This window comes from Melanerpes formicivorus, unplaced genomic scaffold, assembly GCF_026170545.1.
Source record: "Melanerpes formicivorus ecotype bairdi unplaced genomic scaffold, bMelFor1.0.p_v2 SCAF_10, whole genome shotgun sequence".
Lineage (NCBI taxonomy): Eukaryota > Metazoa > Chordata > Aves > Piciformes > Picidae > Melanerpes > Melanerpes formicivorus.
The window spans coordinates 23,710,404-23,731,959 of NW_027142362.1; the positions used below are offsets into that span (position 1 = coordinate 23,710,404).

The following is a 21,556-nucleotide window of genomic DNA, read 5'->3' on the forward strand; positions in this document are numbered from 1 at the left end:
AACCCTTGAGTGCAGTTTCTGGGAAGAACAGGTCTCAAGAAGGAGAGAGACAGTGAGGCACAGGAGGGACCAGGGCAGTCCCATGACGTACTCAGCTTTCATCTGCTGTCAAGCTCCTTGAAAACAACAAAAGCCTGAGGGAGTAAGAAAAATACTTCTTGCAGGCCCTTTCAAGGACGGTCTCAGTAGGATCAGAGAGTTGTTTTGGTTGTAAAAGGCCTTTAGGATCATCAGGTGCAACCGCTAAGTGCAGCAGCAGCCAACACACACAGCTGGGGCAGCGATGTGGGGATTTTGTTTGGGCACAACAACCAATGGGCTCTTCCACTGACCACCCAAAGCACTCCTGTAAAAAGTCACCTGGAGATCTGTTCTCTCAAACAGTTCAACAGTTGGCCTACCTTGAACTGCAAGCTCTGCCTGAGCTGTGATAGTCTCATTTCCATTCTCTGCTATGCAGGTGTAGGTCCCAGCGTCCTCCTCCGCCACCTCGCTGATCGCCAGGCTGCCTCCCGCCAGCAGCAGAAGCCTTTCATGGCTGCACAAAACAGGACAAAGGGGTCAGCTGATGGGCAAGTCACAGAATCACACAGCCTGTGGGGTGGGAAGGGACCTCTAGAGACACATCTTGGGATTCTTTTCACAGCATTCCATTGTGACTGCTGCCAGCAAAGGCAGGAGCCTCCCGACACGGATCGGATCAAAAGCGAACGCACAGGAAAACAGGAGCCTTAGTGGTGATCAAAGACAATGAAGCACAATCCACCTCAAGCAAGACAAATCCTCTCCCCTTCTCCCCCTTTCTTTTCTTCTGTTCACCTGTATTCTGCCCAGGTGAATTCATTAGACTTAAACCACACAAGTGTGCTGAAGCTAGCACAAAGAAACCAAACCTAGAAGTCTTGGGCCGTGCCACCTCCAAGGCATCAAGGCACCTCAGGATCATCTGAAGAGCTTCCAAGACCATTTAAGACCACCACAGAATGTCAGGGGCTGGAAGGGACCTCGAGAGACCATCCAGCCCACCACCCCTGCCAAAGCAGGATCACCTACACCACTTCACACAGGAACTCATGCAGGCAGGTCCTGGATATCTCCACATCCAACAAATCAATGTTCCTCCCAGTTCCTGAACCTCTTTGTCTGCAGCTGGACATGGACAGCCCATGAAGACAAAAGAGCTATCCAAACATTGTCTAGGTGAACAAAACCAATGCCACTGAAGACATTGTGTGTGCAAATGGCGTGTTAGGGCTGCACTAAAACCGTGCCTAAAGGAAAATAAATGAGGGAGACAAGGCTGGACCTTCACACATCCACACACGCAGTTGTGTACCTCCTGCTGTTATGCAAAAGAGCTGCTTTGATTCCTCCTTCCAGCACTGGGGGTAAATTAAGTGAATCTGAGCACCATGTAATCTGCTGAAGGCTAAAGATGACAGCAGAAAGAAATGGAGGCACTTGCTAACTGAGGTGGATCTGCCAGTGAGAGCCAGGACACACAACAAGGCAGGCTGGCCACCAGACAGGCTTTTAGCGTCGCTCTAATGACTGAGAGTGCCTTCTGCTGCCTGCCTCCTGATCTCCATAGTAACCCAGCTAAAAGCAACACGTGCAGGGTGAGGCTCATTTTCCCATGGGCAGCCCCTGGAAAAGGAAGCAGAGTGTGCATGGTGAGACAGGAGACCTGTGGTGACTGAGCAGTAATTGAGATGTGCTCGGCAATGGTCTCTGGCAGCCCAGCAGGCAGCTGTGTGCTGGGCTCCAGCCAGAGCAGGGAGAGCAGCAGCACAGGGAGGGGATTCTGCCCCTCTGCTCTGCTGAGGCCCTGCCTGCAGCACTGCCTCCAGCTCTGGGGCCCCCAGCACAAGAAGGACCTGGAGCTGCTGGAGTGGGTCCTGAGGAGATCACAAAGACAATCACAGGGCAGAAGAACCTCCCCTATGGGGACAGGCTGAGAGAGTTGGGGCTGCTCAGCCTGGAGAAGAGAAGGCTCCAGGGAGACCTTATAGCAGCCTTACAGTACCTGAAGGGGACCTACAAGAAAGCCAAGGATTTTTGACAAGGGCTTCTAGTGACAGGATGAGAGGGAACAGCTTTAAGCTTGTGGAGGGCAGACTGAGACTGGAGATGAGGAAGACATTCTTTCCAGTGAGGGTGGGGAGACACTGGAACAGCTTGCCCAGGGAGGCTGAGGATGCCCCCTCCCTGGAGGTGTTCCAGGCCAGAACTTGAGCAACCTGGGCTAGTGGGAGGTGTCCCTGCCCATGGCAGTGGGTCAGAACTGGATGGTCTTTAAGGTCCCTTCCAAAGTAAACCATTCCACGAATGTATGTCACCAGAACTATAAAAAGTTAGCAGACATTGTCACATTAGCCACAAGTTTCTCCCTGTAGACAAACTGCTGCCATTTACAAGGTTACGTAATCCTCAGCCACCTTAACTTTATGGTGTGTTTTTAGTGCCTTTGATTATTTTGCTCCAGAAAGCCTGCAGGAGAGTGCAGAGTTTACCTAAGTGTCACCCAGTACAAGTTTAACTGTGTGAAAAAACAGGGAAGAAAACGATTAACCCCTCAGACCCCTCAGTGATGCTTCCAGCAGGCATTGGCTAGGGGATTAGGCTGGGCTCAAAGCAAAACTGCCACGCTAATAGAGTCAAAACATCTTCATTTTGTAAGGACAATGAAGCATTCCCACAAAAAAAGAGTCAAGCAATCAGATTTCAGGCACTGGAGACAAAGGATCAGCTTAATATAAAAGCCATAACACGATTTCAAGTGTCATTAAAGGCAACAAAGATTGATCACTCAAGTGTCAGGGAACAGCAAGAGGAGCAAATCAAATTGAAGCCTTCTGCAGACATTCCAGGCAGCCTTCAGAGCCCCACTCAGGGTGCACAGCCTCTGGAGCTGCTCTGGCTCCCTGCCTCCTGTGCTGCTTCTTGCTCCATCAGCACACAACAGAGTCAGCCTTTGTTAATGTACTGTATGCAAACAGCCAGTCTCACCCCGGGGGCTGAGCTCCCTCCCCACCACCACCTCTGAAATGACTACTGCCCAAACACCTCCTGATCCATTTGCAGCCTGGGTAAAGCACAGCAGATAAAATTAGACACTGACTTCGATTATTTGGTGGAGTCTCCTGCCCAGGAACCTCCCCACAATGGCTCTGCTCTCGTTAACCTTCGCCGAGTCAAGCCAGTGCCACTCGCGCCATACCGCCCGCTCCCAGGGCCTGGCAGACAATCATGTGGAATGATTACAAACATCACAGCTTTCTGGGAGCTGTGTTGAAGGGGGGTAAAACACCCACACCAAACCCCAAACCCATCTTAAGGCAATGGGTGTGATCACACAATTGTATCAGCTCATTGAAACCAGGACAGGGACAGCAGACAATGAACACCGTGTGCGCCACCTCGGCTTTGTCGCCTCCTCCCTTGAGGAAACCCTCAGCCCCCCCCCCCCAGCCACCTTCCACATTTCCACAGGCAACACATTTCACTGCAACTGACAGCCCAAACCCACCATCGAGTCAGCTGTACTTCAACAGCCTTCCTAAAGCATCATGGTGCTGTTTGGAGTCCTTTCAGCACTTCATTCTCACACTGAACAGCTCATTTACTGCACTTCCTGGGCTGGAAGGGGCTTCTAGAAATCAGCAAATCCAACCCCCCTGCCAGAGCTGGATCACCTAGGACAGGTCACACAGGAATGTATCCAGACAGGACTTGAAAGTCTCCAGAGGAGGAGACTGCACAACCTCTCTGGGCAGCCTGCTCCAGGGCTCCAGCACCCTCACATCAAACAAGTTTCACCTCCCGTTCAGATGGAACCTCGTGCTTGTTCCTTGCCACGTCACTGGGCATCACCAGAAACAGCCTGGCACCTTCATCCTGACACCCACCCCTCAGGTATTTATAGACCTTGATCACACCCCCTCTCAGACTTCTCCAGACTAAGCAGCCCCAGGGCCCTCAGTCTTTCTTCACAGCACAAGTGCCCCAGTCACGCTGATGGCTTCAGCTGGCCTCTCTCCAGCAGTCGGCTGTGAAGAGTCTGTGGTACATGCATTTGTAACTGCTTCCACAGACTGGCCAAAGAGAAGCTGAGTTATCCAAGAGATGCTGGTAGAGCACAAATGACCCACACACTGGGAACATTTTGAAGCAGAATCTCTTCCAAACACTCAGTGCCCGAGGTCCACAAGGAAGATCCAGGGGCTGGAACACCTCTGCTATGAGGATGGGCTGAGGGAGTTGGGGGTGTTCAGCCTGGAGAAGAGAAGAATCTGGGGGTACCTTAGAGCTGCCTTCTGATACCTGAAGGACTGCTGGAGAGGCACTTCTCCTAAGGGTGTCTAGAAACAAGACAAGGGGGAATGGTTTGAAGATGAGAGAGAGCAGGGTTAGACTGGAGTTTAGGAAACTCTTCAGTACAAGGCTGGGGAGACTCTGTAACAGGTTGCCCAGGGAGGCTGTGGATGCCTCTTCCCTTGGAGGTGTTCCAGGCCAGGCTGGATGAGGCCTTGAGCAGCCAAGTCTAGTGGAGAGGTGTCCCTGCCCATGGCATGGAGGTGGAGTAGATGATCTCTGAGGCCCTTCCAACCTAAGGCATTCTTTGATGATGATGATGAATCCATCCCAGCAGCCACCTCACCTGACACTTCCCAGCTTCAGAATCCCCAAGAGCACAAAATTGCTCCCTGTCCTGCTTTGAGTTGAAAGGGAACCCTCTCTTCAGTTTTTTGACTCCTCATCTCACTCTCTTCTCAGTAACTGGCAGAAGGAGCCAGGGAGCTGCACAGTTTCCCTATGTTCCATGAGGCAGTGGTTGGAACTCTCCTTAGCAGCTTGGATCCCCACAAGTCCATGGGACCAGATGGGATTCATCCTAGGGTGCTGAGAGAGCTGGCAGAGGAGCTGGCCAAGCCACTCTCCATAATTTTCCAGCAGTCCTGGCTCACTGGCGAGGTCCCAGAGGACTGGAAGCTGGCCAACGTGGTGCCCATCCACAAGCAGGGCAGGTTGGATGAGCCAGGGAATTAGAGGCCTGTCAGCCTGACCTCAGTGCCAGGCAAGATCATGGAACAGTCATCCTGAGTGCAATCACACAGCACTTAGAGGATGGCCAAGGGATCAGGCCTAGCCAGCATGGATTTAGGAAGGGCAGGTCCTGCCTGACCAGCCTGATCTCCTTCTATGATCAGGTGACCCACCTGGTGGCTGTGGGGCAGGCTGTGGATGTAGTCTACCTGGACCTCAGCAAGGCCTTTGACACCGTCCCCCACAGCAAACTGCTGGCTAAGCTGTCAGCCCCTGGCTGGGATGGGAGCACACTGCGATGGGTTAGGAACTGGCTGGAGGGCCAAGCCCAGAGAGTGGTGGTGAATGGTGCCACAGCCAGCTGGCAGCCAGGCACCAGTGCTGTGCCCCAGGGAGCAGTGCTGGGCCCTGTGCTCTTTACCATCTTCATTGATGATCTGGAGGAGGGCATTGAGTCCAGCATCAGTAAATTTGCTGACGACACCAAGCTGGGGCAGGAGTTGATCTGCTGGAGGGCAGAGAGGCTCTGCAGAGGGACCTGGACAGGCTGGACAGATGGGCAGAGGCCAAGGGCAGGAGATTGAACACATCCAAGTGCCAGGGGCTGCACTTTGGCCACAAGAACCCCATGCAGTGCTGCAGGCTGGGGTCAGAGTGGCTGAGAGCAGCCAGGCAGAGAGGGAGCTGGGGGTGCTGGTCAATGGTAGGCTGAACATGAGCCTGCAGTGTGCCCAGGCAGCCAAGAGGGCCAATGGCATCCTGGCCTGCATCAAGAACAGTGTGGCCAGCAGGAGCAGGGAGGTCATTCTGCCCCTGTACACTGCACTGGTTAGGCCACACCTCGAGTCCTGTGTCCAGTGCTGGGCTCCTCAGTTTAGGAAGGAGGTTGACTTGCTGGAACAAGTCCAGAGAAGAGCAACAAAGTTGGTGAGGGGTTTGGAGCACAGCCCTGTGAGGAGAGGCTGAGGGAGCTGGGGTTGCTTAGCCTGCAGAAGAGGAGACTCAGGGGTGACCTTATCAGTCTCTACAACTACCTGAAGGGAGGTTGTAGACAGGCAGAGGTTGGTCTCTTCTCCCAGGCACCCAGTACCAGAACAAGAGGACACAGTCTCAGGCTGCGCCAGGGGAGGTTCAGGCTGGAGGTGAGGAAGAAGTTCTACACAGAGAGAGTGATTGCCCATTGGAATGGGCTGCCTGGGGAGGTGGTGGAGTCACCATCCCTGGAGGTGTTCAGGAGGAGACTTGATGGGGTGCTTGGTGCCATGGGTTAGCTGTTTGGGTGGGTTGGATTGGTTGATGGGTTGGACACGATGATCTTGAAGGTCTCTTCCAACCTGGTTTGGTTTATTCTAATAAAGGTTTATTCTAATTCTAATAAAGGTTTATTCTAACTGCACATCCTGGAGTTGGCAGAGTGGCTTTGCAGATGACTCCTTGTCTGCTTCTAGTCGTAGTGCCTGAGCCAGCTCTGCTTCTAGCAGTAAGAGAGAGTCACTGCCAAGGGCTGGCCTGCAGAAAGGCCCTGCCTGAGACTTGCTCCTGGGCACACCAAGGGCACTGCCACAGCTTCTGCCTCACCATGGGGGCCAGGAGGGCAGAGGTGGCACCTGCAGGGAGGAGCAGACAGGACAGGAGAGCTTCAACTGCCCACCAAGGGATTGCAGCCCATGGATGGCATCTTCAGGAGCAAGCTGAGGGATGCCCAGGTTCAAACCTCCTCTTCACTGCCTGCTGTCCCAGCAGCACTCTGTGCCTTCTGCCTTCCCTCCTCATCCTAATCCAGTTCCAGAATCCAACTGCTGAATCCAGTTCCCATCTGCTGCTGAGTCCAGTCTGGGGCTTCCCCAGTGCCTGGCCCCAGCAGCAGTGGTGCCCTCCCTGCCATCAGGTGTTGGGTTCCATGTCCATGTGTCTATTCATATCTGTTTCGTTTGACTGTTCATCCTCCCATTAAAGCAGCTTCAGTTTTCTCTCCCTCCTTCCCTTTCTCTTCCTTTTGGGAAGGCAGCTGAGCCCATGGAGAGCCTCTGTCACTTGACTGGGGGCCAGCCCAGCCCTGACCCTTGACACTCCTGCATTTGTTACCATGCAGACCTTCAGGCAGTAGGATCTTCAGCCAGACATGATGATAAAGAAGAGAGTAAGTTAAAAAGCAGTGAGAAATCTGTGGAGCTGCTCAGCCTGTCCCCCACACCTCCACTGCAGCACTGGGGCACCAAACACTCAGGCAGCTTTTGCTTGAGCAAGCAAGGACACAAACAGCTGCAGACTTCAGAGGCTTCTCCTCCTTCCTTCCATTCCTCTCAGCATTTCTTTTCTGTGTCCCTGGCAGAGACTCCTTCAGAGTTTATGGAGGAAATCCAGCTGCAGAGGAAGGAGGAGGTGAGCCAAGTGTGGCAGGGGGGTGTGCATTCTGTACAACTAAGTGATGTTTGACTCCTGGCTTTTTGGCTCCTCTCAAATAAGTCCCTCCAAGACTATGACCTACCCAGCCCAGTCCTCAGGAGCCTTAGGTGCTGTGCATGTTACATCCCAAGGCTTTGCCACACAAATCCACACAAGCCCAAAGGCTCACTTCCTATTTTTAAGCTCCACTTTGGAGCTTCGAGCACTGGCCCTGGAAATCTCAACCCAGAACAGGGCTTAGCCTTTGCCTTTCTTTTCAGGCCATATAGTTTTGAGAGGATTATTACTGTGTCCAGTTCTGGTGCCCCCAGCACAAGAAGGACAAGGAAGTGTTCAAGTGGGGCCAGGGAAGGCCATGAAGGCAATCAGAGAGCTGAAGAACCTCCCCTATGGAAACAGGCTGTGAGAGCTGGGGCTGTTCAGCCTGGAGAGAAGGCTCCAGGGAGACCTTAGAGCAGCCTTCCAGAACCTCCAGGGAGACCTTAGAGCAGCCTTCCAGAACCTCCAGGGAGACCTTAGAGCAGCCTTCCAGAACCTGAAGGGGGCTACAAGAAATCTGAGAAGAGACTTTTTCCTTTTCTTGTAGTGATAGGATGAGAGAGAACAGCTTTAAGCTTGTGGAAGGGAGATTGAGACTGGAGATGAGGAAGACCAGGGAGGGTGGGGAGACACTGGCACAGGTTGCCCAGGGAGACTGTGAATGCCCCCTCCCTGGAGGTGTTCCAGGCCAGGATTTGAGCAACCTGGGCTAGTGGGAGGTGTCCCTGCCCATGGCAGGGGGGGTTGGAATTGGATGATCTTGAAGGTCCCAACCAACCCAAACCACTTTAGGATTCAATGATTACTTACTTGACTATCAACCCAATCCAGTTAAAAGCTTCCAGCACAACTCAAATGGATGTCCCAGGGACAGGGTAACAGGTCCCATTGGCAGCTTTGTGGCTACTGCTCTCTCAAATTGCAAATACAGGAGGAAAGGTCTCAAAGGAGCAGGCCACAGCTGGACAAAATGATGCCTAGAGAAGGAGACATAGATGGTGCAAGTGCACAGAGACCCTTCCTTCAAATAGTCTCTTCTTCTTCAGGTTCTGAGGACTGAAGCCCTTCCAAAGGCCTGAGCATCATAGTATCATAGTAGTATCATAGTATCAGTCAGGGTTGGAAGGGACCACAAGGATCATCCAGTTCCAACCCCCCTGCCATGGGCAGGGACACCCCACACTACATCAGGCTGCCCAGAGCCTCAGCCAGCCTGGCCTTAAACACCTCCAGGGACAGGGCCCCAACCACCTCCCTGCACAACCCATTCCAGGGCTTCACCACTCTCATGGGGAAGAACTTCCTCCTCCCCTCCAGCCTCAATCTCCCCACCTCCAGCTTCATTCCATTCCCCCTAGTCCTATCACTACCTGAGATCCTGAGCAGTCCCTCCCCAGCCTTCCTGTAGCCCCCTTCAGATCCTGGAAGGCCACAATGAGGTCACCTCAGAGCCTTCTCTTCTCCAGACAGAACAGCCCCAACTCCTTCAGTCTGTCCTCACAGCAGAGCAGCTCCAGCCCTCTGCTCATCCTCCTGGCCCTGCTCTGGACACCTTCCAGCACCTCCACATCCCTCTTGCCATAGGGGCTCCAGAACTGGAGGCAGGACTCCAGGTGGGGTCTCCCCAGAGCTGAGCAGAGGGGGAGAATCACCTCCCTTGCCCTGCTGGCCACACTTCTCCTGCTGCAGCCCAGGCTCTGCTTGGCTTTCTGGGCTGCAAGTGCACACTGAGAGCTCCTGGTGAGCTTCTCCTCCCCCAGCACCCCCAAGGCTCTCTCCTCAGGGCTGCTTTCCAGCCAGTCCCTGCCCAGCCTGGATTTGTGCCTGGGGTTGCCTCCAGCCAGCTGCAGGACCCTGCCCTTGGTCTTGTTGAACCTCCTGAGGTTGGCTTGTGCCCAGCTCTCCAGCCTGGCCAGGTCCTTCTGGATGGATCCCTTCCCTCCAGCTGCCTGCTGCCCCACACAGCTTGGTGTCAGCAGCAACCCTGCTGAGGGTGCACTCAGTGCCACTGTCCATGGCACCCACAGGGATGTTGAACAAGCCTGGTCCCAGGACTGACCCCTGAGGGACTCTGCTTGTCCCTGGCCTCCCCTGGGCCCTGGAGCCATTGCCAGGCACTCTTTGGGTGCAGCCCTCAGGCCAGTTCTGTCCCCATCTGGTGCTCACCCCTCACACCCATGTGTCACCAGCCTGGAGCCCAGGCTGTGGTGCGGGGCAGTGTCGAAGGCTGTGCTCAGGCCCAGGCAAACCACAGCAGCTGCTCCTTTCCTGTGGGATGTGAGTGGAATGTGAGGATTTCATAGCCTTTGAGAGACATTTTCACGAGGAACCAAAAAGCCAACAGTCAAATTATCACTGAGATCACTTGAAAATCTTGAGGTGAACAAGTTCTGAAAGGATTCCTTGAGGCTCTAGCAGCTTCTAACAGCAGAGGAATCTTTCAGCATTGCAGCACCATCACCAGTTTCTCACCCTAACCCTTAAAAACATTTTATCACAGCCAGCTAATTTCACAGAATACTGAATGAAAGGCTGCTTGTTAGAACAAGTGCCAAGCCCACCATCAGCACAGTTTACTCAGACTTAGCCATTAACATAAATCTCATTGCTGTCCTCCACAAACACTCCATCCAAATTAAATACCTTCCTGAGAAATCTTTCATTGCACACCCTCCACCACTCCCAATCCTGAAGGATCATCTGGCTTTCCCACACAGACAGGAGCCTGGATGGATTTTCCTTAACAATGCAGCCTGAAAGGTCAACATCTCACAGAGTCATGGAATGGGTTGAAAAGGACCTTAAAGATCATCCAGTTCCAACCCACCCCTGCCATGGGCAGGGACACCTCCCCCCAGCCCAGCTTGCTCAAGGCTTCATCCAGCCTGGCCTTGAACCCCTCCATGGAGGAGACATCCACAACCTCCCTGGGCAACCTGTTCCACCCTCACTGTGAAGAATTTCTTCCTAATACCAGGTCTAAATCTGCCACCCTCAAAGATTAATCACCAGAGTCAAACCCAAAGCCAAGCCAAACCCAAAGACAAAGCCAAACCCAAACCAAAGCCAAACCCAAAGCCAAACCAAAGCCAAACCCAAACCAAAGCCAAACCCAAAGCCAAACCAAAGCCAAACCGAAAGCCAAGCCGAACCCAAACCCAAACCAAACCCAAAGCCAAACCAAAGCCAAACCCAAACCAAAGCCAAGCCCAAACCCAAAACCAAAGCCAAACCCAAACCAAAGCCAAACCCAAAGCCAAGCCGAACCCAAAGCCAAGCCAAACCCAAAGCCAAACCAAACCCAAAGCCAAACCAAAGCCAAACCCAAAACAAAGCCAAGCCCAAACCCAAACCCAAACCCAAAGCCAAACCAAAGCCAAACCCAAACCAAAGCCAAGCCCAAACCCAAACCCAAAGCCAAGCCAAGGCCAAAGCCAAAGCCAAAGGCCAAACCAAAACAGGAAAAATTAGTTTGTGTGCCCAAACCCTTTCAGGAAGAGTATAAACCAGGGCCATAAGTGCCCAGAGCGAGCTTTGTTCCCTAAGCCCACAGCCACACACCAAGTTGCACCAACACCTGTGTGTTTAAGGGTGGGTGCAGGCCTGGCTATGTTTATGCCTGCAAGGTGTGCATTGACCAAAACCACCCTCTCAGAGCCATCCTTTCAGGCAGGAGGTGCATTCAGATCTGCCCAGATGCAGAGCAGCATGTTTTTTTCCCTCATGCTAAGAAGCAAAGCTTTGCTTTTATACCAAGAGGGGATTTTACCCCAAAGACCGAGTGATGTCATGTGCAACTAAACTCACAAGCCATGCCTAACAAGCCAAGGCACCTCACTTTGCAACAGGCCAGCTACAGGCTTCACTCCCCCAGAGGATCTGAGTTCCCAGTTCTAGAGATTTCCCAGTTGTTCCATTCAGCAGAAGAATCCCCAACAGCTGTGGGGGAATGGAGCTTAAGAACTTTGTGGTGTTTGCTCCTTGAACCATTCCCTCTTAAGCCACCCTCATGAGCAGCAGACTGGAAGAGTTTTGGCACAGTTTGAGCACGTTAAGGAACAATGAAAGAAGCTTCCTCCTACAGAGTGAAAACAAATCCAACTTTCTCCTTCAGCTTCCTTGAAAGCAAGCTCTACAATGAGCACATATTTCACTGTAAGGAGAAAACAGCTATGTGCTGGAACAAAATGTCCTGCTGTGAGCCAGAGCAGAGCCACTTCTGCTCAGGGCTGGCACTGCCCAGCTCAGCCTCTGCTCACTCAGGCACCTGCTGAACCTCAGGGCAGCTTGGCACAGCCAGGGGCTGCTCCTGGCAGGGAGAAGCTCTTGGGGAGAGTCACTGCCAAGGGCTGGCCTGCACAAAGGCTCTGCCTGAGACTTGCTCCTGGGCACACCAAGGGCATTGCCACAGCTTGTGCCACACCTTGTGGGGCAGGAGGGCAGAGGTGGCACCTGCAGGGAGGAGCAGACAGGACAGGGGAGCCTCAACTGCCCACCAAGGGATTGCAGCCCATGGATGGCATCTTCAGGAGCAAGCTGAGGGATGCCCAGGCTCAAGCCTCCTCTTCACTGCCTGCTGTCCCAGCAGCACTCTCTGCCTTCTGCCTTCCATCCCTGTGTGCCTGAAGCCAATTCCAGCATCCAGCTGCTGAATCCAGTCCCATCTGCTGCTGAGTCCAGTCTGGGCCTTGCCCAGGGCCTGCCCCCAGCAGCAGTGGTGCCAGAGGTGCCCTCACTGCCATCGGGGGCTGGGCTCCATACTGTCTTGTGTCTCTTTCTCTATTTCATGGGATTGTTCTTCTTTCCACCACAGCTGGATTAGTTACTTTCCCACCCCATTAGTCTCTGCATTTTATTCCCTTTCTCTTCCCCAGGTTGGAAGGGAGCTCAAGGCTCAGCCAGCTACAATCCCCTGCCATGGGCAGGGACACCTCACACCACAGCAGCTTGCTCACAGCCACCTCCAGCCTGGCTGCAAACACCTCCAGGCAGGAGGCTTCCACCACCTCCCTGGGCAACCTGGGCCAGGCTCTCACCACCCTCATGGGGAACAACTTCTTCCTCACATCCAATCTCAATCTCTACACTTCTAGTTTTGTTCCATCCCCCCCAGTCCTATCCCTCCCTGACACCCTCAGAAGTCCCTCCCCAGCTTTCTTGGAGCCCCCTGCAGATGCTGGAAGGCCACAATTAGGTCTCCTGGGAGCCTTCTCCTCTCCAGACTGAATATTTATAAAGATACAAGATGCCATCATTTGCCATCCAAGAAAACCAAATTAAGCTCTTCCTGGGCATATTTATTCTCCTCATTCATCACATTTGATTGTGCAAGTCTCATGGCTCTGCACCACCCTTCACACATGAATGATTTCTAGCATTTACAAAACACTGACTCTCACTCCCGTGCCCTCAGACTGCCAGCCCCACAATTCCTCAGCATCCCCCACAGAAGCTCACATTTCCCACAGAAAGACAGCTCTGCTGTGACCAGCTTCAGCAGCTTTTCATTTAGGAGTTGACAAAAAAAAGAGATCTATTGCCAGCACTGAGCCTGGAGAGAGACCTGAATTATTCAAGGGCATCCTGGCCTGCAGCAGGCAGAGTGTGGCCAGCAGGAGAAAGGAAGTCATTTTGCCCCTGGGCTCAGCACTGCTGAGGCCACAGCTTGAGTCCTGTGTCCAGTTCTGGGCTCCTCAGTTTCAGAAGGACATTGAGAGACTTGAAGGTGTCCAGAGAAGGGCAAGGAGGCTGGGGAGGGGTCTGGAGCACAGCCCTGGGAGGAGAGGCTGAGGGAGCTGGGCTTGCTTAGCCTGCAGAAGAGGAGGCTCAGGGGAGACCTTCTTGCTCTCTGCAACTGCCTGCAGGGAGGTTGGAGCCAGCTGGGGGTTGGGCTCGTCTGCCAGGCAGGCAAGCAGCCCCAGAACAAGAGGACACAGTCTCAGGCTGTGCCAGGGGAGGTTTAGGCTGGAGGTGAGGAGAAAGTTCTTGCCAGCAAGAGGAATTGGCCCTTGGGATGTGCTGCCCAGGGAGATGGTGGAGTCCCCATGGCTGGAGGTGTTGCAGAGGGGATTGGATGTGGCCCTTGGAGCCATGGTTGAGTTGTTAGGAGGTGCTGGGTATCAGGTTGGATTTGATGATCTCTGAGGTCTTTTCCAACCTGCTTGATTCTCTGATTCTATTCCTTCAGCTGCTTGCTGGTGCAGCCATGCCACAAGACAGCTTTACCCCTCGTTGTTTCATGATGAGCTCATCTCTACACTGATCTCACCCCTGACTTAGAGGGATGTTGAGAACATTCAAGTACCTCACAGAATTGTCAGGGTTGGAAGGGACCCCAAGGATCCTCTAGCTCCAAACCCCCTGCTGAAGAATGCCTGAGAGCCCTGGGGCTGTTTTGCCTGGAGAAGAGACAGCTCAAGAGGAGTTCTGATGAATGTCTATAAATATCTGAGAGGTGAGTGTCAGGATGAAGGGGCAAGGGGCAATGGAGATAAATTCAATCACAGGAGGTTCCACCTCAACATGAGCAGAAAGTTCTTTACTGTGAGGGTGCTGGAGCCCTGGAGCAGGCTGCCCAGAGAGGTTGTGGAGTCTCCTACCCTGGAGACTTTCAAGCCCCATCTGGACACATTCCTGTGTGACCTCTCCTAGGTGATCCTGCACTGGCAGGGGGGTTGGACTTGATCTCTGGAGGCCCCTTCCAGCCCCTAGCATTCTGCAGTCCCCTCATTAGTTGCTGCTTCTACTCCAGTGGCAATCTCGAAGCAGTACACTCTCAACAACCTCCCTCTTTCAAACAAGCTTCCTTGGTTTCAGATGTCTGCAAACAAAAAAAAGTGCTGTAAGACTGTTCCACAAGTCTCACAGCCTACCTTAGCTGTCACAACACTCAGCCTAGAAGCCCTCCAGCACTTGGGAAGCAGCTGCTGCTCTCGTGGGTTAAAATGAAGCAGGAAGCAAACTACACTGTCTTTAAACTGTGACTGCAGGTGGCTTCCTCCCACTAGATGAGAATCCACAGGCCAACCATTACTCACCCTTCTGTGATAAGCTCTTCTTCATTTCTTGTCCACCTGATAGAAGGGGTTGGAAATCCTACAGCCACACAAGGGAACACTGCAGTCTGCCCAGTGACTTTGGTGAGGGAAGAGGGCTGCTTCGTGAACACCAAGCTCTGCGGCACCTCGGGATCTGCAAACGGGTGGGAAACGACCAAGTGGTTACTGCAGGCAGAGTCAGAAGATGATCAGAGCCAAGAAAAAACAGTAGGTGAAATTAAAAACCCAAGCCCACCCCAGGAATGAAACATTTCCTTTTCCCCTGTATGCTCACAGGACTCAGCCCAGCCCTCACCCACACAAAGTGTTTTCTGTGACAGACTCTCCCAGCCTCCCACGTGAACTCCTCACTCTTTCCTCCAGACATGCAAACTGATTTGCCACCACTGAGATTCTCACTCCTCCATCTGCCTGGGAAGCAGTTTCTGCTAAAAGCTACAGCCCTGCAACTGCAACTTCCACCAGCTAGTACAGGAGCAATCAGGAAAGGTATAGGCTTCACTTTGGACAAGCCTAGGTTGGACTCGATGATCTCAAAGGTCTCTTCCAACCTGGTCCGGTCCATTCCATTCTATTCTATTCTATTCTATTCTATTCTATTCTATTCTATTCTATTCTATTCTATTCTATTCTATTCTATTCTATTCCACTCCATTCCATTCCATTCCATTCCATTCCATTCCATTCCATTCCATTCCATTCCATTCCATTCCATTCCATTCCATCACCTGACTTCATCTGGGAGCTGTCTGACAGGCAGGGAGGGAAATGAAATCACTGCAGCAGAGAGTCAGCCTCGTGTGAAATACAACACAGAGGTACTTTACATGCTGAGGAAATAAGGGATTTGTACCAAACCAGAATTCCACCATGGCTTGCCATCCTCATTGAAATAGGCAATCCTCAGGGAGGCCATCCTGCCCCTGGGCACTGCACTGGTCAGGCCACAGCTTGAGTCCTGTGTCCAGTTCTGGGCTCCTCAGTTTAGGAAAGCTGTTGAGCTGCTTGAAGGTGTCCAGAGAAGGGCAAGGAGGCTGGGGAGGGGTCTGGAGCACAGCCCTGGGAGGAGAGGCTGAGGGAGCTGGGGCTGCTTAGCCTGCAGAAGAAGAGGCTCAGGGGAGACCTTCTTGCTCTTTCCAACTCCCTGCAGGGAGGTTGGAGCCAGCTGGGGGTTGGTCTCTTCTCCCAGGCAAGCAGCCCCAGAAGAAGAGGACACAGTCTGCAGCTGTGCCAGGGGAGATTTAGGCTGGAGGTGAGGAAGAAATTCTACAGAGAGAGAGAGATTGGCCCTTGGGATGTGCTGCCCAGGGAGGTGGTGGAGTCACCATCACTGGAGGTGTTCAGGAGGAGACTTGATGGGGTGCTTGGTGCCATGGTTTAGTTGATCAGATAGTGATGGGTGATAGGTTGGACACGATGATCTTGAAGGTCTCTTCCAACCTGATTTGGTCTATTCTATTCTATTCTATTCTATTCTATTCTATTCTATTCTATTCTATTCTATTCTATTCTAATTGTCTGGCTTGGAAAAGCCCTCAGATCATGCAGCCCAACTACCAACCTAACCCCACCATGGCCATCAAACCATGGCCCCAAATGCCATGGCCACACATCTCTTGAACACCTCCAGGGATGGGGACTCCACCACCCCCCTGGGCAGCCTGCTCTTTGCTTGCAGCAAAGAAACTTCTCCTAATCTCCAGCCTCCTGGATTGGAGAGCAGGTCTGGTGAGGAGCAGCTGAGGGAACTGGGGTTGTTTAGTGTGAAGAAGATGAAGCTGAGGGGAGACTGAACTGCTCTCTACAGCTCCCTGAAAGGAGGCTGGAGGGAGGTAGGGCTTGGCCTCTTCACTCTAGTAACAAGTGATAGGACAAGAGGAAAGGGCTTGGAATTGTGCCAGGGGAGGGTTAGGTTGGAGGTGAGGAACAATGTCTTTGCTGCAGGAGTGGTCAGGGATTGGCAGAGGCTGCCCAGGGAGGTGGTGGAGTCCCCAGCCCTGGAGGTGTTCCAGAAAGGTGTGGCCATGGCAGCTGGGGCCATGGTTTAGTGGGCATGGTGGTGGTGGGTTGGTGGTTGGAGTGGATGATCTTGGAGGGCTTTTCCAGCTGAAACAATTCTTTGATTCCATGATTTTATGTTGTACCTGGAACTGGTGGTGTAGAAGAGCTGGGGAAGATCAGCTGGGTTTGAAAGAGAAATCTGAGGAAGGGACAAGTTCTCTGAGGAAGCTGATCATTGAGCTGCTCAGTGCTGAACAGCTAAAGCCTTCCTCTCCAGGGCTGAAGTGAAGGCAGGTTTATATTGGAGCAGCTGAGGGAACTGGGGTTGTTTAGTCTGGAAAAAAGGAGGCTGAGAGGAGACTGCACTGCTCTCTACAGCTCCCTGACAGGAGGCTGCAGTGAGGCTGGGGTTGGTCTCTTTTCCCAAGTAATTAATGACAGGACAAAAGGAAATAGGCTTAAGTGAGGCCAGGGGAGGTTTAGGCTGAAGATGAGTAACATTTTCTTTGTTGCAAGAGTGGTCAGGGATTGGAACAGGCTGCCCAGGGAGGTGTTGAAGAAAAGTGTGGCTGTGAGCTTCAGGCTCTCGTTTCATGGCTGTGGTAGTTGGGTTAGGATTGGACTGGATGATCTTAAAGGCCTTTCCCAACCTTGATGTCTTTATGATTCTCAGCTCAGTGGAAGCTGGATTCAGGAATTGATTGGGTTTTTCCCTTTCTTTTCTTCCCAGACTTGGAAGCACCTGCTACCAAGCAGCAGAGCTCAGCCTCACCCCCACCCTCTCCCTCACTCCCTGAAGCAGCAGAACAGTGTCTGTGGTGCAGGTCTGTGTGATTCCAGCGTGTGCTGGGTGTGCCTCAAACCAACAGAGGCAGAGCCCTGGGGTCGCTGTCAGGCACTGCCAGACAACCATTCCAAAATGGAATGGAATGGAATGGAATGAATGAAGGGCATGGATTCAAATCCTTCTTTCAAACCCAGCTCAGACCAAACAGTCAATTATGGGGCCACTCAAGATCAAGAGAACTTGATGTGCAGCACTTCAATCCCACTTAACAAAATAAACCAAACCCTGCTGGGAGGGGTTTGACAGAACTTTGCTGTCGATGCCTGCAGGCCCAGGCCCAAGCAAGGCAACAGCATTAGCTGTACTCCTTCACAAAGTTATCTTCAGTCACCTTCAGCAGAGCATTCCAAAAGCAAAGAAACTCTCTCTAGAGCCAAAAGAATTCAGAATAATCAACACAATATGGAAGTTTATCAGGAAAGCTGCAAATCCCCAAAGTCAGAAAAATCTCAAGTCTGAAGGCTTCAGGGAGACCTTCTGGTGGCTTTCGGTGCTCAGAGGGATGGCCATCCTCTTTAACATCTTCATTGATCATCTGGAGGAGGGCATTGAGTCAGTCATCAGCAAGTTTGCAGCTGACACCAAGCTGGGAGCAGATGTTGGTCAGTCAGAGGGCAGAAGGGCTCTGCAGAGGGACCTCGACCCTTCAGATCCTGGAAGGCCACAAGAAGGTCTCCTGGGAGCCTTCTCCAGACTGAAGAGCCCCATGCCTCCAACCATGGCTGGCTGTCAATAGGTCACACTGGCCTGACCAAATGTTGACAACAGGTAGACTTTAACATCTGCAGATGTCCCTTTCCCTCAGTACTGATGTTTCTCAGGATTATGTCACTTTTCTGGCCTTCCAGTATCTGAAGGGGGCCTACAGGAAAGCTGGTGAGGGACTTTGTAGGGTGTAGCACTTTGGGCTGGGTGCCCTCCGCTGAGTTCATATGTGGGGTGCTTCCTGTGTCCAGAGGTCCAGCCCAGAGGGTGGACACAGGAACCTAGGTATTTCCTACCATGATTCTCTGCACCACTATAAATCCAGCGCGGGGTCTGGCACTGCCTCTTGCCTTCCTCTCCGCCACCCGGTACCTGGGGGAGATGTCTCCTGGCAGGGGGGATGGGCAGTCTCAGATCTGGCCAGCTGAGACTAGCCTAGCAGTGTGGGGGGGGGGGGGGGAAGAAGGAGCCCTGGAGGTCTTGGGTGCACCCTCAGGCAGGGATGGGATGTTTCTGGGTGTGCTTTGTCACTGCTTCTGGCTCTCTGCACACACTCACCGCTTTCCATTCCAACTTCCCATCACTTTCGCAATCCCTTTGGCTGAGTCGTTAGTTTTGCCCGTGGTGGGGAGGGGTCTGCCTCAACCCATTACATAGGGGGAATGAATCCAAGATAGAGCAGGGTAGATTGAGATTAGATGTTAGGAAGGAGTCCTTCACCATGAAGGTGGTGAGAGAGGAACAGGTTGCCCAGGGAGGTGGTGGAAGCCTCCTGCCTGGAGGTGTTTGCAGCCAGGCTGGAGGTGGCTGTGAGCAACCTGCTGTGGTGTGAGGTGTCCCTGCCCACGGCAGGAGGTTGGAAGTGGCTGAGCCTTGGGGTCCCTTCCAGTCCTGACAACTCTATGATTCTATATAGTATTGCTCAGCCCAGGCCTGAAAATCTCCAAAGATATAAATTTAGCAAGCCAGCCTCTGACAGCTCTCCAAGCAGTAAAACTGAGTTAGAATTCCAGCAGGACTTCTAACTCTAGTTCAGAAGAGACTGCATGGGATTCAGGAAGGAATTAACACCACCTACCCAAAACACAGCCCAACTTCCCTAGTGTGGTCAATTTTCAGATGTGAAACCATCTGGTGGCCAACAGCTCTGTGCCATAGTGTCACAGAATCTCAGCATGCTGGAGGTGGGCTCAAATGTTCCTCCAGTCCAAGCCCTGTGCTGTAAAGCAGGGTCACACAGAGCAGGGTGCCCAGGATCACATCCAAGAGGTTTTGGAATCTCTCCAGAGGAAGACAATCTACAGCCACTGCAAGAGAGACTCATTCTGTCACAACGCAGCATGGAGCAGCAAGAGCTTACATCATAACTGCCTTTTGTTCTTAGGGGGGTGGAAATCAGTACCATCTAAGCATTTCAGCACCACAGGCACAGGTAAGTGCTTCAAAACAAAAAGGCATCCTCCCTTCTGGGGCTCTACAGCCTGCCCCACATGGGGCTAGGCTTAAAGAACCAGAACTTCCTAAATCATGGAAAGGTCTGGGTTGGAAGGGACCTGCAAAGCTCATCCAGGCCAACCCCCCTGCACTCAGCAGGCACATCCCCAGCTAGATCAGGTTGCTCAGAGCCCTGTCCAGCCTCACCTTGAGTATCTCCAGGGATGGAGCCTCAGCCACCTCCCTGGGCAACCTGCTGCAGTGTTCCAGCAGCCTCATAGTAAAGAGCTTGTTCCTCACATCCAATCTCAATCTGCTCTGCTCTCACTTCAAACCACTGCCCCTCATCCTGTCCCTGCAGGTCTTTGGGAACAGTCCCTCTGCAGCCTTCTTGTAGACCCCTCAGGTACTGGCAGGCCTCTATTAGGCCTCCCCAGAACCTTCTATCCTCCACAGTCTAAGCATTGGGACAATTAAAGTGTCCCAGAGGTTAACATCACAAGAGTGAGGAACTTAGCAACAATTTCCTTGGGAAAGTTCAGCACAGCATTTAAACACACCATTTAAGCCTGGGGAACTCAGAAACCCCCAAAGGTTTCTACCCTGCCAGTCAGTTCCCTCTCTGCAGCCTGGCCCTATGCAAACTCATTTCTGGTGATTGTTTAAAAGAAGTCTTTCCCAAAATGCCCTTAAAAGCAAAACCACTAAACATGGCCAGAAAGAAGCAAAATAACAGTACATGCATGCTCTGGCTTGTCTCCAAGCTCTGCAAAGAGCTCAGGCACTGATGTCTCAGAAGGTCAAGGGCATCCTGGCCTGGATCAGGAACAGTTTGGCCAGCAGGAGCAGGGAGATCAGGTTATACAGATTAGGTTATACAGAATTCTCCAAGCTGGAAAAGACCTCAGACCTCATCAAGTCCAACCTAACACCTAATGCCTAACACCTCCTGACAACTCACCCATGGCACCAAGTGCCACATCCAATCCCCTCTGCAACACCTCCAGGCATGAGGACTCCACCACCTCCCTGGGCAGCACAGCCCAAGGGCCAATCTCTCTTGCTGGGAAGAACTCCTTCATAACCTCCAGCCTAAACTCCCCTGGCACAGCTGCAGACTGTGTCCTCTTCTTCTGGGGCTGCTTGCCTGCCTGGCAGAAGAGACCAACCCCCAGCTGGCTCCAACCTCCCTGCAGGCAGTTGCAGAGAGCAAGAAGGTCTCCCCTGAACCTCCTCTTCTGCAGGCTGAGCAACCCCAGCTCCCTCAGCCTCTCCTCCCAGGGCTGTGCTCCAGACCCCTCCCCAGCCTCCTTGCCCTTCTCTGGACACCTTCAAGTCTCTCAATGTCCTTCTGAAACTGAGGAGCCCAGGGCTGGACACAGGACTCAAGCTGTGGCCTCAGCAGTGCTGAGTCCAGGGCAGAATGACCTCCCTGCTCCTGCTGGCCACACTCTTCCTCATACTGTCTAGGACGCCCTTGGCCTTCTTGGCCCCCTGGGCACACTGCTGGCTCATGTTCAGCCTACTGTCAACCAGTACCCCCAGATTCCCTTCCAGGTCCCTTTTCCAGGGAAGTCTAGAAAAGAGGAAGCTCAGGGGAGACCTTATTGCTGTCTACAAGTATCAGAAGGGAGGCTGCAGCCAGCTGGGGGTTGGTCTCTTCTCCCAGGCAGACAACAGCACCAGAACAAGAGGACACAGTCTCAAGCTACACAGGGGGGTAGTTTAGGCTTGATCTTAGAAGTTCTTCACAGACAGAGACTGGCCATTGGGATGGGCTGCCCAGGGAGGTGGTGGGGTCAGTGTCCCTGGAAGTGCTTAAGCAAAGCCTGGATGAGGCATTTAGTGCCATGGTCTGGTTGATTAGTTAGGGTTGGACTGATGATCTTGGAGGTCTCTTCCAACCTGGCTGACTCTGAGATGGCATCTTCAGTAAACACAAGTCATAGGACCACAGAATGGTAGGGAGGGCTGGAGGGAACCTCTGGAGATCAGCTGGACTTGATGCTCTTGGAGGTCT

At 52.7% G+C, this 21,556-nt stretch overlaps 1 protein-coding gene across 9 annotated transcripts in view; it reads right to left on the reverse strand.

Moving 5' to 3' along the window:
- Positions 1–21,556, reverse strand: part of NEO1 (neogenin 1) — a 328,814-nt gene that overhangs the window by 161,568 nt on the left and 145,690 nt on the right. For all 9 annotated transcript variants that reach the window (XM_068144291.1, XM_068144283.1, XM_068144292.1 and 6 more), the window contains exons 4-5: positions 14,529–14,682; positions 402–538 (exon numbers count right to left, since the gene is read on the reverse strand). In XM_068144291.1, coding sequence (XP_068000392.1) covers positions 402–538; positions 14,529–14,682 — 291 coding nt within the window. The remainder of the gene's footprint in view (positions 1–401; positions 539–14,528; positions 14,683–21,556) is intronic.